Source organism: Schistocerca americana, chromosome 1 (assembly GCF_021461395.2).
Source record: "Schistocerca americana isolate TAMUIC-IGC-003095 chromosome 1, iqSchAmer2.1, whole genome shotgun sequence".
Lineage (NCBI taxonomy): Eukaryota > Metazoa > Arthropoda > Insecta > Orthoptera > Acrididae > Schistocerca > Schistocerca americana.
This window is the reverse complement of record NC_060119.1, coordinates 656,424,451-656,438,596: the sequence shown is the minus strand read 5'-3', so window position 1 is coordinate 656,438,596 and position 14,146 is coordinate 656,424,451. Positions and strand designations below refer to the sequence as shown.

Sequence of the window (14,146 nt, the reverse complement as noted above, 5' to 3'; positions counted from 1 at the left end):
ACCTAAAAATAAAGGTTAACAACTAAAAGGTGACCATGATATTACAGTAAAAGTAATTTTTATACTCATATGAACTATCCCATATGGTTTTTTAAGACTAAGATGATGATGGCTGAGACTCATTTGTGAAGGCAGAGCTATTTGTGAAAATTGCAGCCTTGTGGTGGAAACATGTAAAATATGAGACCTTTGTTAAAAAATACTTCAGTCACAATTTACTGATACACTATGTGATCAAAAGTATCCAAAAACCTGGCTGAAAATGACTTACAAGTTCGTGGCATCCTCCATTGGTAATGCTGGAATTCAATATGGTGTTGTCCCACCCTTAGCCTTGATGACAGCTTCCACTCTCACAGGCATACATTCAATCAGGTGCTGGAAAGTTTCTTGGGGAATGGCAGCCCATTCTTCATTGAGTGCTGCGCTGAGGAGAGGTATTGATATTGGTTGGTGAGGCCTGGCATGAAGTTGGTGTTCCAAAATGTCCCAAAGATGTTCTATAGCACTCAGTTCAGGACTACGTGCAGGCCAGTCCATTACCGGGATGTTATTGTCGTGTAACCACTCCGCCACAGGCCGTGCATTATGAAAAGGTCCTCGATCGTGTTGAAAGATGCAATCGCCATCCCCGAACTACTCTTCAACAGTGGGAAGCAAGAAGGTGCTTAAAACATCAATGTATGCCTGTGCTGTGATAATGTCATGCAAAAGAACAAGGGGTGCAAGCCCCATCCATGAAAAACATCACCACACCATAACACCACTGCCTCTGAGTTTTACTGTTGGCACTACACATCCTGGCAGATGACGTTCACCAGGCATTCGCCATACCCACACTGCCATGGGATCGTCACATCGTGTACCATAATTCGTCACTCCACAAAATGTTTTTCCACTGTTCAATCGTCCAATGTTTATGATCCTTACACCAAGTGAGACGTCATTTGGCTTTTACAACATGATGTGTGACTTATGAGCAGCCAATCGACCATGAATTCCAAGTTTTCTTACCTCCCGACTCACTTTCATAGTACTTCCAGTGGATCCTGATGCAGTTGGGAATTCCTTCATGGTTGTCTGGATAGATGTCTGCCTGTTACACATTATGAGCATCTTCAACTGTCAGCGGTCTCTGTCAGTCAACAGACGAGGTCAGCTTGAACGCTTTTGTGCTGTACATGTCCCTTCACGTTTACACTTCACTATCACATTGGAACAGTGGACCTAGGGATGTTTAGGAGTCTGGAAATCTTGTGTACAGACATATGATACAAGTGACACCCAATCACCTGACCATGTTCGAAGTCTGTGAGTTCCGCAGAGCACCCCATTCCGCTCTCTCACGATGTCTAATGACTACTGAGGTAGCTGATATGGAGTACTGGCAGTAGGTGGCAGCACAATGCACCTAATATGAAAAACATATATTTTTGGCAGTGTGTGGACACGTTTGATCACATAGTGTACATCACTACCTATTTTGGGACCTAAATTCCTGTGGCAGCTGATCCTCTGTGCTGACGAAGGTAGCTTTCCACCAATACACAACTGGTCAGCAGTTGTTTGCTGTACATTCTTCAGTTTATTATTATTCAGGAAATAGCAGCTTTCAAGGAGCATAGTGCGACAACAGTGTGAAAGAATGAGCAGAAGAGAACTAGATAAGTCAGATACTTGGCAGATGACTGGAAATTGCAGTACCGGCACATAATAAGACAGTTGGTTCGTGAACATGTCACTGATCATGTGCCTAAGAATGTATTAAAGTCCAATGTGATGGAAACAGTAGTTATTTAATATACAGGAGGAAGAAGCAGCTTCTTTCATACAGCAGATTCACACTGATTTATACATCTTAAATTTAGCTTCATTATGTACAAACATTTCACAGCAATAAACTGACAGTTAATATGCTTCACTTTGTTAACATATACCTTAACCCATTACACAGCCCTGAAGGATCTCTTTTTAATAGAATGTATGAAACATAATGAATGAATGAATGACAAACATTAGAGGTTCATCTCTAGTATCAATGTAGCAGCACAAAACAATTATATATGTGCCCTTCCCTCCTCCTGGAGTACCATACAAACCCAGGCAAATCAATGGTGTCCTACACCTTCAGTGCCCCTACACTTTCATTCAGGTAAGTCTTTTCACTACATTTAATTAGAGACCAGACAGAAATAATATTAACATTTAATTATTATCAAAATCAATGTGATCACAGACAAGAGTTCTAGCTCAGATGTAAAATCAAATCATAATAAATTGATCTATTAAAGGGATCTCTTCAATAATCACCTGAAATATTTTATTGAAAGCACCTTAAATGTGAATAACGATACCTGAATGAGAATTGCAACACTATTTTACAGAACAGGAATCCACTAAGACCCAAAAGGTATCCAGAGAAAGTGGCCATGTGTGAGTGAATTGTTCTTGAGTGAATGTGTGACAGTTTTCTGCCTCTGAAGAAGGACTTTGTCCAAAAGCTGAAATATTTCTAGTATACGTTTTCATTGTACCTGTCTGTGACTCAACCCCTCTATGTGGTGAGTATCAGTCTGTGTTTTCCATATTGTTATTACTTCTTTTTATATTAATAGAACATAGCTACTTTGAAACAACCACTGCTCTTCCTCTTACATTGCTCAGCAACTGTTTTTAAGTACTATTTCATACCAAGTACCTATGGAGCCAAGGACATATACAAAAGCTGAAATGGGAGGATGGTGTGGGTGGGATGGGGTGGGTGGGGAAGTACTCACAGTAATATGTGACAGGGGGAAGGTAGAGAAAATGAAGCCCAGTTTCTTACAAAATAAAATTCAAAGCCACTGAAAAACTGTAGGCCTATTTTTTAATCAGCAAACATATTTATGATTTTGATGTTTCATGACAAATGGTTTTTGTTTACTGATTAGATCTTACATCAAGAGCTGTATAGTTACTAAAAAAAGTTAATATCCATTTAATACGAGAATTAGAGTTACACAAATTTACTTCTCTGAGTACAAACATTATGATGAATTATAGAAATAAATGTGAACATACAGTCCACCGTCTCATCTCGCTGTTACAGGGGTTCTACAAATCAGAAAAATTAAAACAAAATAGCTGGCACCTTGACACAAATAATGACGTGTTTATTGGCAGTGAATGGCCTCCTCAGATGTCTCCTTTCAGTGTGAACTACAGTAACAACCACTGCTGTAGAAAATTTTATATATTTATATACCATATGCTTGAGTGTGTCATCATGTCTTATGCAGACACACCTCATTTCCTTTCAAAAGTGTTAAGTCTTGAGTTTCTGAAGCTGAGATAAAACCATTTTCTGGTAACAACTTGTCAGTGAGATTTGGGAACTTACAAGACATATTATGATATGTACCACTTCCCAGATTTTAAAAAAAGCTACATTTTTAAAAAAATAACAATGTACTGTTTTAAAAAATATTTTTGTTGAAGCAATGACACTACTACCAATTGAAAACCACTCAAAAAAATTGTCAGTGTCCCTATTACAGAACTATGGTGGCTGCAGACATTGTTGCAGTGCAATAGACAGAAATTCCTGGATGGAACAAAGAGCTTGAAAGGTAGTGTAAATACTATTTTCTGTTACATGTTTCTATGCTCCTAACATCAGTCAATTATAGATGAGTGGTTGCCTTTCCCTTATTTTACTTGATATTGAATACAAATGAGCGTCGGATTTGGTTATGAGCTACGCACAATGTCATTTTCCATCGTCACATTTAAGGGTTTTTCTATGGAATGTCTTGACACAAAGCAACTCTTATCACACTTGTGACAACACTGCCAAAATTTTGATGCTGGGTACAAACATTTTTCTATTGCCCTTAACATTTAATGGTTTCTTTGTATCTCTATAGGAGAATATACATGTCACTCATTTATGGCAGTTTGTTGATTTTCAAAGACCTCTTTGATTCAGTTTCGTCACCTGATTAAAAACATTAAGAAACTGGCCAGTAATAGATAATGAATACTGAATCTTATTTTTAAGGGCATGTTAGCTGCAGCCATTATCTCATTTTTAATTCATTCAGTTAATTTATATTGAAACATATTGCAGTATATCACATAATTGTATGCTTTAAAATTTATTTAAAATACTTTGTGAATGTGCACTTGGTGTGGTAGCAGTATCTTTACCTCAAGTGGCTGCCAACTAGAGAAACTATATTACTTTTCAAAGTCAGTAGTGCCCAAGGGCAGTGTGACAGGATCATATACATAAATGATATGGTGGACACCGTGGGCAGTAATCTGTAGTTGTTTCTGATAATGCTGTGGTGTATGGTAGGGTGTTAAAGTTGAGTGACTGTAGGAGGGCACAAGATGACTTGCACAAAATTTCTAGTTAATGTGATAAATGACAACTAGCTGTAAGTGTAGAAGAGCCTGGGTTAATGCTGATAAGTAGGAAAAACAAAGATACACCATCTGTAATGCCCTGCTTGACACAGACACATCATTTAAATATCTGGATGCAACACTGTAAAGTGATACAAAATGGGACAACCATGTGAGGACTATGGTGGGGAAGAAGAATGGTTGACCTTGGTTTATTGGGAGAATTTTGGGAAATTGTGGTTCATCTGTAAAGGAGACCACATGTAGGACACTAGTGCTACTATTCTAGAGAAATGGGAGAGAGTTTGGAATCCACACTAGATCAGCTTAATAAAAAATATCAAAACAATTGAGAGGCCACCTGGTAGATTTGCTACTGGTAGGTTCAAATAACATGCAAGTATTATGGAGATTCTTCAGGAGCTTAAGTGAGAATACCTGGAGGAAAGGCTAATTTCTTTTCAAGGTGGACAATTGAGAAAATTTAGAGAACCGGCATTTGAAGCTGATTGTGGAACAATTTTACTGCCACCAAAATATGTTTCATGTAAGAATCACAATGATAAGATACAGGAAATTAGGGCTCACACAGAGGCATATAGACAGTTGTTTTTCCCTTGCTCTGTATGTGAGTGGAACAGGACAGGAAATGACTAGTAAAGTTACAGGGTACACTCCGCAATGCACTGTACAATGGCTTGTGGAGTATGTATGTAGATATAGATGTAGAGGGATTCCTTGCTACTTATGGCAGTCAGTCGCTGATTCATTGTGGATTATAAATGTATTGCAATATTGCTTAAGATCCCACTCTCTCTCATTATCTCTTTCACATCACTGATGTTTACTGATTGCTCATTCTTTTCAGGTATGATGTGTTTTTATGATACAATAAAAAAGTATTATCCTGATCATGTGTTCTCTTGAGTATTCACAATTAAACCTCAATCTATAATTAGAAGATGAACTTTAGATCACCTTATGTGATATGTAAAGTTAATTAAAGTGCCTTCAGCACTATTTTGTTTACATTTTATAGTTTGTCATACCTTGTTCATAATTGGCATGCAATTTCAATGAACATACAAATAACTATTTATCCTTTTGTGGCTCAATTTAGAACCTGCATTTTAATTAATGATGTCAAATTAGTGGCTTTACCTATATGGTTGTAGAATATTCAGTAAACAGGATTGCCAGCACATAGGATAACCATGGTGCACAATACTGATTCTGTTTCATATGCATCTGTGTAACAGTTCTGCACACCATAACATACCAGTAACTTGAGATGAAACAAATTGAAGCAACTTCATACAATAATACAAGAGTTAAAATTGTATTAATAAAATGGTAATGGAGTTTCTATCTTCTGGGTAATAGGAACTTCTGTCAACGAATATAACAGAAGTGAACATCCTGAAGATTTAGAGAATGAAGAAAGGAAAGAAAATTAGTACAGAAACTGAGAAGATATGAGTTTCTTTACCCCAGTTTATAAATGGTTTAATGCTTTCTGCTGCTTACATGTTCAACATTAAAACACTCTTTCAAACATTAACTAAAATGATAGGAAATATATGCACATATGTGCAACCCTCTCCCCCCCCCCCCCCCCCCCCCAACTCACATGTGCAATCTTACATCTCTCACTAAAATCAGAAAATTTCCTGAGTATCTATGATATATTGCTTCTAGCAAGTGTTTGAATGATATTAGCTACACACAGACTTACTTGAAGGACGTATGGTCCTGGCGCAGAGTGAGAGGCCTGCTTTCTTGTGTTGGTGTGTTCTGTGGAGTACCTGGACCGCTCCCTCCTGTATTACTGCCTCCACTACCTTTCTTTTTCAATGCAGACTTAAGTGGCACAGCATGGAATTTTGGTTCTTTTGCCGGTATCTCCTCAACACGTGTCGTGTCTATACTTGGATCAGGCTGTGGAACACGGAACAGGTAGTGTGCATCGTCTTCATCACCTTCATCATCTTCATCCTCACCTTCATCGCAGCACGAGCCCTCATCTTGATCTGATAAATAATTTCAGTATCACAAACACATCAAAAAACACACACACACACACACACACACACACACACACACACACAGAGAGAGAGAGAGAGAGAGAGAGAGAGAGAGAGAGAGAGAGAGAGAGAGAGAGAGAAAAGACAAAATAATTACATTTCATCAGAACCCCCAATTAAAAAAGTCAGCTGCAATATAATGAGTATGTGATATACACAGTCAACTATGCAAACAATGAGTTATTCTTTGATACATTGTTTATTTTATTTACACAGGCTCATTTTTGCTTCCTTTTAATGAGGTAATCAAATACCTCTTATAATTTATTTCAAATCCTTTCCACGCAAAATAATCAAACACAATTCCATATTGGGATGGAAAAGAGGAGAAGGCACAGACACACAAGGCAGGAGAGAGATAGGGAATAGGAGAAACAAGATATAATCAAACTCGGGACCTTTGCCTTTCACAGGCAAGTGCTCTACCAACTGAGCTACCGAAGCATGACTCACGCCCGGTACTCACAGCTTTACTTCTCCCAGTACCTCATCTCCTACCTTCCAAACTTTACAGAAGCTCTCCTGTGAATCTTGCAGAACTAGCACTCCTGAAAGAAAGGATATTGTGGAGACATGGCTTAGCCACAGCCTGGGGGATGTTTCCAGAATGAGATTTTCACTCTGCAGCGGAGTGTGCGCTGATATGAAACTTCCTGGCAGATTAAAACTGTGTGCCCGACCGAGACTCGAACTCGGGACCTTTGCCTTTCGCGGGCAAGTGCTCTACCAACTGAGCTACCGAAGCACGACTCACGCCCGGTACTCACAGCTTTACTTCTGCCAGTACCTCGTCTGCTACCTTCCAAACTTTACAGAAGCTAGTGCTTCTGTACACTTTACAGAGTGCTAGTTCTGCAAGATTCGCAGGACAGCTTCTGTAAAGTTTGGAAGGTAGGAGACGAGGTACTGGCAGAAGTAAAGCTGTGAGTACCGGGCGTGAGTCGTGCTTCGGTAGCTCAGTTGGTAGAGCACTTGCCCGTGAAAGGCAAAGGTCCCGAGTTCGAGTCTCGGTCGGGCACACAGTTTTAATCTGCCAGGAAGTTTCATATCAGCGCACACTCCGCTGCAGAGTGAAAATCTCATTCTGTGAAGATATAATCATTTTGATACGAAATATTTCAAGTAACAGTTAGCAAATGCCCACCAATAAGAGGCCTACATTTAGTGATTTTGAAACAGACATTTATTGCACTATTCTTTTCTTACATATATGTAAAATAGTGTGCATAGTTATACAATTTTATTAAAAAAGTGTTTCTTCTCAGCACAGTTCCAAAACCAAGCGTGAAATTTGCTCAGTTTATAAGCTAGCAGATCAGACTACTTTAAAGAAGAAAAAGAATGCTTGTAGCAAACAAGTCAAATGAACTGAGGAAATAAAGAAACTGTATTAAGTTATAACATTAGGTTATCATGCTTACACATTCAAAACTTAAGCTTCCAGTAACTTGGAATAAACATTTTTTTCCAAAATCATTGCTACTTTTTGAAACATTTGCCTCCTACTGGGAGCAAAACATTACTGCCTCATTACTAAAAATGTGACCTCCTGGACTGATGTGAGCAGTCAATGATTTTGTCCATATTTGCTTCACTGCTAGGTCCCTTTCACCTCAGGAGCACTTTAGATGCTGTAGAAGGTTTACGTATATTGTTGTGTTATCTAATGTGTGTGATGGATGCATAAGTTACTTAGCTTCCGCATAGTTCTTCTTGCTACATGGGTCTTTGCACTGCCCTGATTATCATCACTGCTACTAGACAATATGCCCAAGTTTTAATCAGTAACACACTTCTCCCAGATGTGTACAATACACTTCAAACTGCATTGTTTCAACAGTTTTCAAGAGGTAATAATCTAGAATAAGCATGATGCACTTCCATAGCATCACATATAAAGAGTGACTTACAGCGAGTGTTCTGGACCTCAACTTAACCAGCTATTTTACTTGAACGCCTGAGATTGTACATTGGTGACACAGTTCAGTCATCAACTATTGCCAAATACTGCTTTCCTGTGTGGCCTAGTAGTAGCAGTAGTAGTAGTGATTTCCAATTAAATGACACAAAGAGAATAATCACTGATAAGTCAAAAATATCACCACTCTCTAGCCTCACGTCTTCTTTATTTTTTCGCCACCCAATCTCTAATGACAACCTGATGGGGTTGAATGGGATCTCAATTTCATATCTACAAAGGTTGTCTCTTCACATTCTTGTACTGGTTTCAATATCTGATGTCAACCATACATTATATATTCTTGTTGTATCCTGCTACTAGTGCAAGTGAGTGCGAGTGTGCCAAGTGTAGTGTTGCTGTGTGTGTGTGTACTTAAATTAACTGCCGACTGTCTCAGCATGGGCCGCCCACCAGTCTGTCTGTAGGAAGCATGCACACTGCACAGTCTCCACTATGGCATCTACTGGTGACTCGCACCTATATAAGTGCGGATTAGCGCAGTCTCATGCTCAATAAGTTCTTTTAGTTTGTACCACTCACATCAGATGTTTTGTGTATTGCTTATGTTGCAGCTTCTGTATGATTCTTTTGTCTTGTTATGTGTGGAGTTTAGAGAGTCTTATTTTCGCTATTATTCAGAGGTTTATTCATAAAGACATATTTGTGTTACTTACATCAGTTCACACACACACACACACACACACACACACACACACACACACACACACACACACACACACACACACACACACACACGCGCGCTAGTAGCAGGATACAGCAATTCTTGATGTTGCTTTTCTCTTTTACAACATGCCTCTGGCTCTCTCTCAATTAAGATGTAATCTGGATTGACCAGCATAATACATGGTTGCCTATGATGTATTCCTCAATGGGAATTTTCTTGCTCTTAACACTTTCCTATTTGTTATTCTCAAAATGTTCCAGTCTTTTTTTTTCCCTTAACAATCAAATTCGAGTAATAGATATCTACATTCCAAAAGAAACTATCTTACAGCTATGCTTTCTTGCAGCCAGTGATATTATATTTTCAATTTTCATTTGCCAGTCTTGTCCTTTTCTTTACAAAAGACTCATTTGCTTGAGTAATTCTTCTTTATGTAACTGTTTTCATGTCTGCTGCAGCAGTTATAAAATATCATAGGAAATCCTGCAGCAAATGGAATTTTCCTTAAAAATGAAATTCATTTTATTTCGTATCACAACCTGCTTCTGTGTTACATGGCAAGCATAAACTAAATTCTAAAAAAACTTGCATATTTTACATGTGAAAAGACAACTCTCCATATCATGCAATCAACAGCCAATCTCTAAAGATCCAGTATAACAACACAGTCCGAAAAATTAATAACCCCCAAGAGACATCATACTAATACTGTGTATCATCATCTCTAGCCTTGATATTTCTCCAGGTATCCATATAAAGCTGAAGCCAGCCGTTGTTTAGATATTATAGAGCCACCAACTTTGGAGATGTTGATTGCTTTGTTTCATACTGTTCCAGATCATCCCAGACATTTCCTGTAGGAATAAGACCTAGTGATTTAGAGGGCCATTTGAGGTGCAATAGGGTGTCTCATTGTTCCTCAATCTATAAACTTACACATGATGCCCTTTGAAAACAGTTGTTGTCACCTTACAAGATGGGAGTGTCCACAGCATACTCGTCATGAATATGTAGGAGAGGGAACAAGTGTTCACCAAGAAAACTGAAGTAAGCATCCTGGTTCATATTCATGGTAACCTGAATGAGTGGACCCCAGTCATTCTACGCAACATAGCCCAAGAACATCACAGAACCACCTTCAAATGTCCACTGCATAGCTGCATGGTCAAGATGGATCTGCATTTGCTGAGAACATCAATTCCTCTATCAATTATCATTGACAAAGCATGACACTCATTTCTGATCCCTGTCAGTTAGGATCTATTAACAATCACTGTTCTCATGTCATGTTACACAGTTATGAGACACACCCCATTCCTTGTAGACACTTTGGACAATCTGCACCAATACATCAGCAAATAGGGCACTTCAGGCGCTAGTGACCGTAGCAGTTTTGCGCCCTAAAATCATAACGAAAAAAAAATAAAAATAAAAAAAAAAAATAGGGCACTGTCATTTACTGGATGGTCATAGGTACATCAAAACATGATAGCTCCTTTCCACTATGTTACATTCCCCATCAGTCTATCCTACTGTGCTATTTCCATGCAACTGACTGGCACGTACACATCACTTCACTGCCACAACTTATGTCAGTGATAGAAGGCCACAAGACTGCCTGGTATAAGGTCTACAACATCTACTGTGCTCCAAAGTGCTATTTCAAAGGTGATCACTGTGACATCCTCTGCCAGTGTCATCACTGGATAGGGTATGGAGAAGTCATAAGGTCGGCACACTGCTCTCCTGGTCATTGTCAGGTTTCTTGACCTCGAAACCACTACTAATCAGTCGAATAGTGCCTCCGTTGACCCCATGACCATGAATGCACCCCATGCCAGTTTCCCCATAAAGAGAAGATCCACGTGGCAGTCAGCCAAGCTGACCACCAGCTACAGAGGTGGAAAGCAAGCTTATTACAAGCATAATATTTGTGGACATGCAGTACTGTGAATGATGACAGCAGCTTGTTTTGATGGCAACCACACACTGGGAATTATTTCAAATCCATTTATCTGTGGTCATTATTCCTACAGATTCTGTTTCTTTTCATTTTGATGTGCTGTTATGACTCAAATATCGATGGTAACACACATCTTATACTAGCATAGGCTCTGACCTGCCAAAAGATGTGGGCTTACCATCAAACAAGAATGTGGGCACAGGCATGCCGACAGAGGTGGGTGGTGGCTGCGGAGACGAGCTGAACATGGGCGGCGGCGGGATGGGCCCGATCTCGGACACTGGGATGGGCGGCTCGGGCAGTTCAGACAGTGTGAGTGGTGCAGGGTGATCGCCGGGGCCCGTGGGCATGCCGGCCGTGGGCGGCACCGACGACGTGGAGGTGGCGACTGACACGCTGCCACCAGGGGGCGGAGGGGCCGGTGGGGGCACATCACTCACTTCTGGACCACCTGCAACACAATGAGGCCACACCTCTTACTTGTCCACTCTGGTTGCAACTCCTTGTGTATACAGTACGGTGGGTTCAGATAACTGATTTTTCAGATAACCATTTACAAAAGGATGTTGCAAGCATGCTCAGAGGAATTTGAAACAAAGAAACACTAATTTCATCATAAAACGGTACACACACATTATATATCATATCTCTCCTGAGTAACACAGAGAACCAACAACTATTCTGTTCGTAATGTCCTGACACAGTTCTCACTGGGAAACAGAGCAAGATCCAATCACTGAAGTGCTACATGTTGACACGCAGGGGGAGAAAGATGTTGTGAACAGAACAAATAGCAATTTCATCAATCCACTCCAGGGAGTTCACATGTATTCAATGTGTTGATACTGCACAGCTTAAGAATCACATGTTGTAATGCCTGCTATATGAACCAGAAGTGTATCTTAATATCACTAATGTTGGCAGTGTCTGGACACAAAACACTTGTGCTACAAAGTTGAGTGAATATCAGCTTCTATAATCTGCAAATTACTGTGAAGTGCATGACACAGGTTATTGAACATTGCATCAGTTACTCGGGCTACTTCTCATTCCATTCAAATATGGGGCATGGTAAGAATGCTTGGTTAATCATCTCTCTGCCTACTGTAACTGCATTTGCATTCTCTACAGGAGTGATATGTAAGATTGTAGTATTTGATTAGATTCCTCACTTGAATCTGCATCTTGAAACTTTATAAGTAGGCTTTCATGAGATAGTTTGTGTGATGCTCTCCCACAAGCAAGGCCATACAAATGGGGTGGTGAAATAGGCCCAGTCAAGGACACAGAGTTGGCACAAAACTAAAATATTGTTACATGAGCACTCCTACCCCCTGTGTTCCTATCCTCTGCCTATGAGGAGAATGCTTTCCCTTCACCCGCAATTGCAAATGCATGCTAGTATCACAGTGTCATTTCGTCCAAGCAGTATAATAAAGAAACCACTACTACAGAATAGATGTCCATCGCAAACATGATTTCAGTGGCAACAGTGCACTTGGTTCATACATTTGAAGCCTACACAGCTCATCAATATTCAACAGTGGAGTTTTTGCTGCTATTCGGATACTGTATTATAGAACCTCAAATGTAAGTGAGTGGGTGTTGAAGGAAATATGTTATTTGACCAAGAGGTTCTGATTTTTGCCAACTTCGGCTGACTGAAGACTGGACCAACACTGTTAGGGTTAGAGTGCTTCAAAGTATTTGATAGAATAATAAGTGAAATAAAAAACAGACCGCAAATATCTCACACCAGTTCATTTCATTTTAATTTCCTGTCCTGAATCACACTAAATGAAAGCTCTGTAATTTATCTTGCAAATTGTGCATCTGATTTTGTCACCAAAGCTGGAGATATTGATACAGGGTGATAGTTAATGAAACTAGAGATATTGATACAGGGTGATAGTTAATGAAATGTCCATTTTTAAGTTCTAGGTGAATTGGGTACTGACACAGCATACCATTTGGATATTTTGAAGGTTTTTTCCTCAATGCATGGGTTAACAGACTCTTATCTAAACATCAAAATGGCTTTGAGGATATTTATGAAAATAGCAAAGGCTGTGACATATTGTGAATGTATTTTCACCCAATTAAAGCTCTAAAGAAGCCTTTCCCTCGGCCCGAGACTGTAAACGCACGCTGTTGGCACAGCGTCATTTGCTCCAGGTAGAACCATACAGAAAGAATTACGAAATAGACGTCGCATGGGATATGTGTCAACAGTGTGCTTGGTTCGTGCAGGTGACGCCTAACAGCTAGCTCATTTTTAACAACGGAATTTTGCTACAGTATTGTAGGATCTCTAATGTTGGTGAGCGGGTGCGGAAGCAAATATGTTGTTTAACAAAGCCTTTGAGTTTTGCCAATTTCTGCAACCTGAGGGCTGCAGGCATCATGTTTACGCTAGAGTACTCGTAAGTATTGAATGGAATATAAAAAAAATGGAAAACCGACCTCGCTTATAACTCACCATTTCATCTCAATTTCATTTTTTTCAGGAACGCGTTAAATGGAAGCTCCGGTAACTTATATTGAAATATGTGCAGCAGATTTTCGTGGAAAATATAGCGGAAATATTGATAGAGCTGAGCTAGTTAACGGATCAGCGTCTTTCAAAATTCCGCGAGAAACAGCTGATGAGTAGCACTGACAGAGCTTCCTGTTTGGATATTTTAAAGTTTTTTTTCTCTTCGGAGTATAGATAAGGAGATGCTTATTGAAACATCGAAATTACCTTAGAGGATATGTATGATAACTCCAGAACGGCAGCATCTTGTCCACATGGTTTCAGGAAGTTAAAGATGATGTAAAAATTACCCAAGGTTGAGTAGGGGTGTAGCAAACTGTCACATTCAGCTGTCTTGTCGACAGAATATGATACACTCGCTAAAATTCTTAATGAAATAATCAATGAGTGTGCTTCGCTGAGAGCAAGGAAATGGAATGTAAAATTATAGTAGAAACACAATCCTCGCAAAGGAATGTCTTCTGAACACTTAATCCTAGCTCTTTCTCTTATTTACAGTTATTGATTTCTGCGCAATAAATAATTC

General features: G+C 39.5%; 1 protein-coding gene and 1 non-coding gene across 2 annotated transcripts in view; one reads left to right on the top strand and one right to left on the bottom strand.

Moving 5' to 3' along the window:
* LOC124608284 (phosphatase and actin regulator 2-like) overlaps window positions 1-14,146 on the bottom strand; it is a 261,644-nt gene that overhangs the window by 20,424 nt on the left and 227,074 nt on the right. The window contains exons 2-3 of the mRNA XM_047139974.1: window positions 11,263-11,535; window positions 6,128-6,422 (exon numbers count right to left, since the gene is read on the bottom strand). Of these exons, the coding sequence (XP_046995930.1) occupies window positions 6,128-6,422; window positions 11,263-11,434 (467 nt within the window). The 5' untranslated portion in view covers window positions 11,435-11,535. The remainder of the gene's footprint in view (window positions 1-6,127; window positions 6,423-11,262; window positions 11,536-14,146) is intronic.
* Trnas-uga lies at window positions 7,421-7,495 on the top strand. Its single transcript has one exon. It is a non-coding gene; the product is annotated as a tRNA-Ser (tRNA).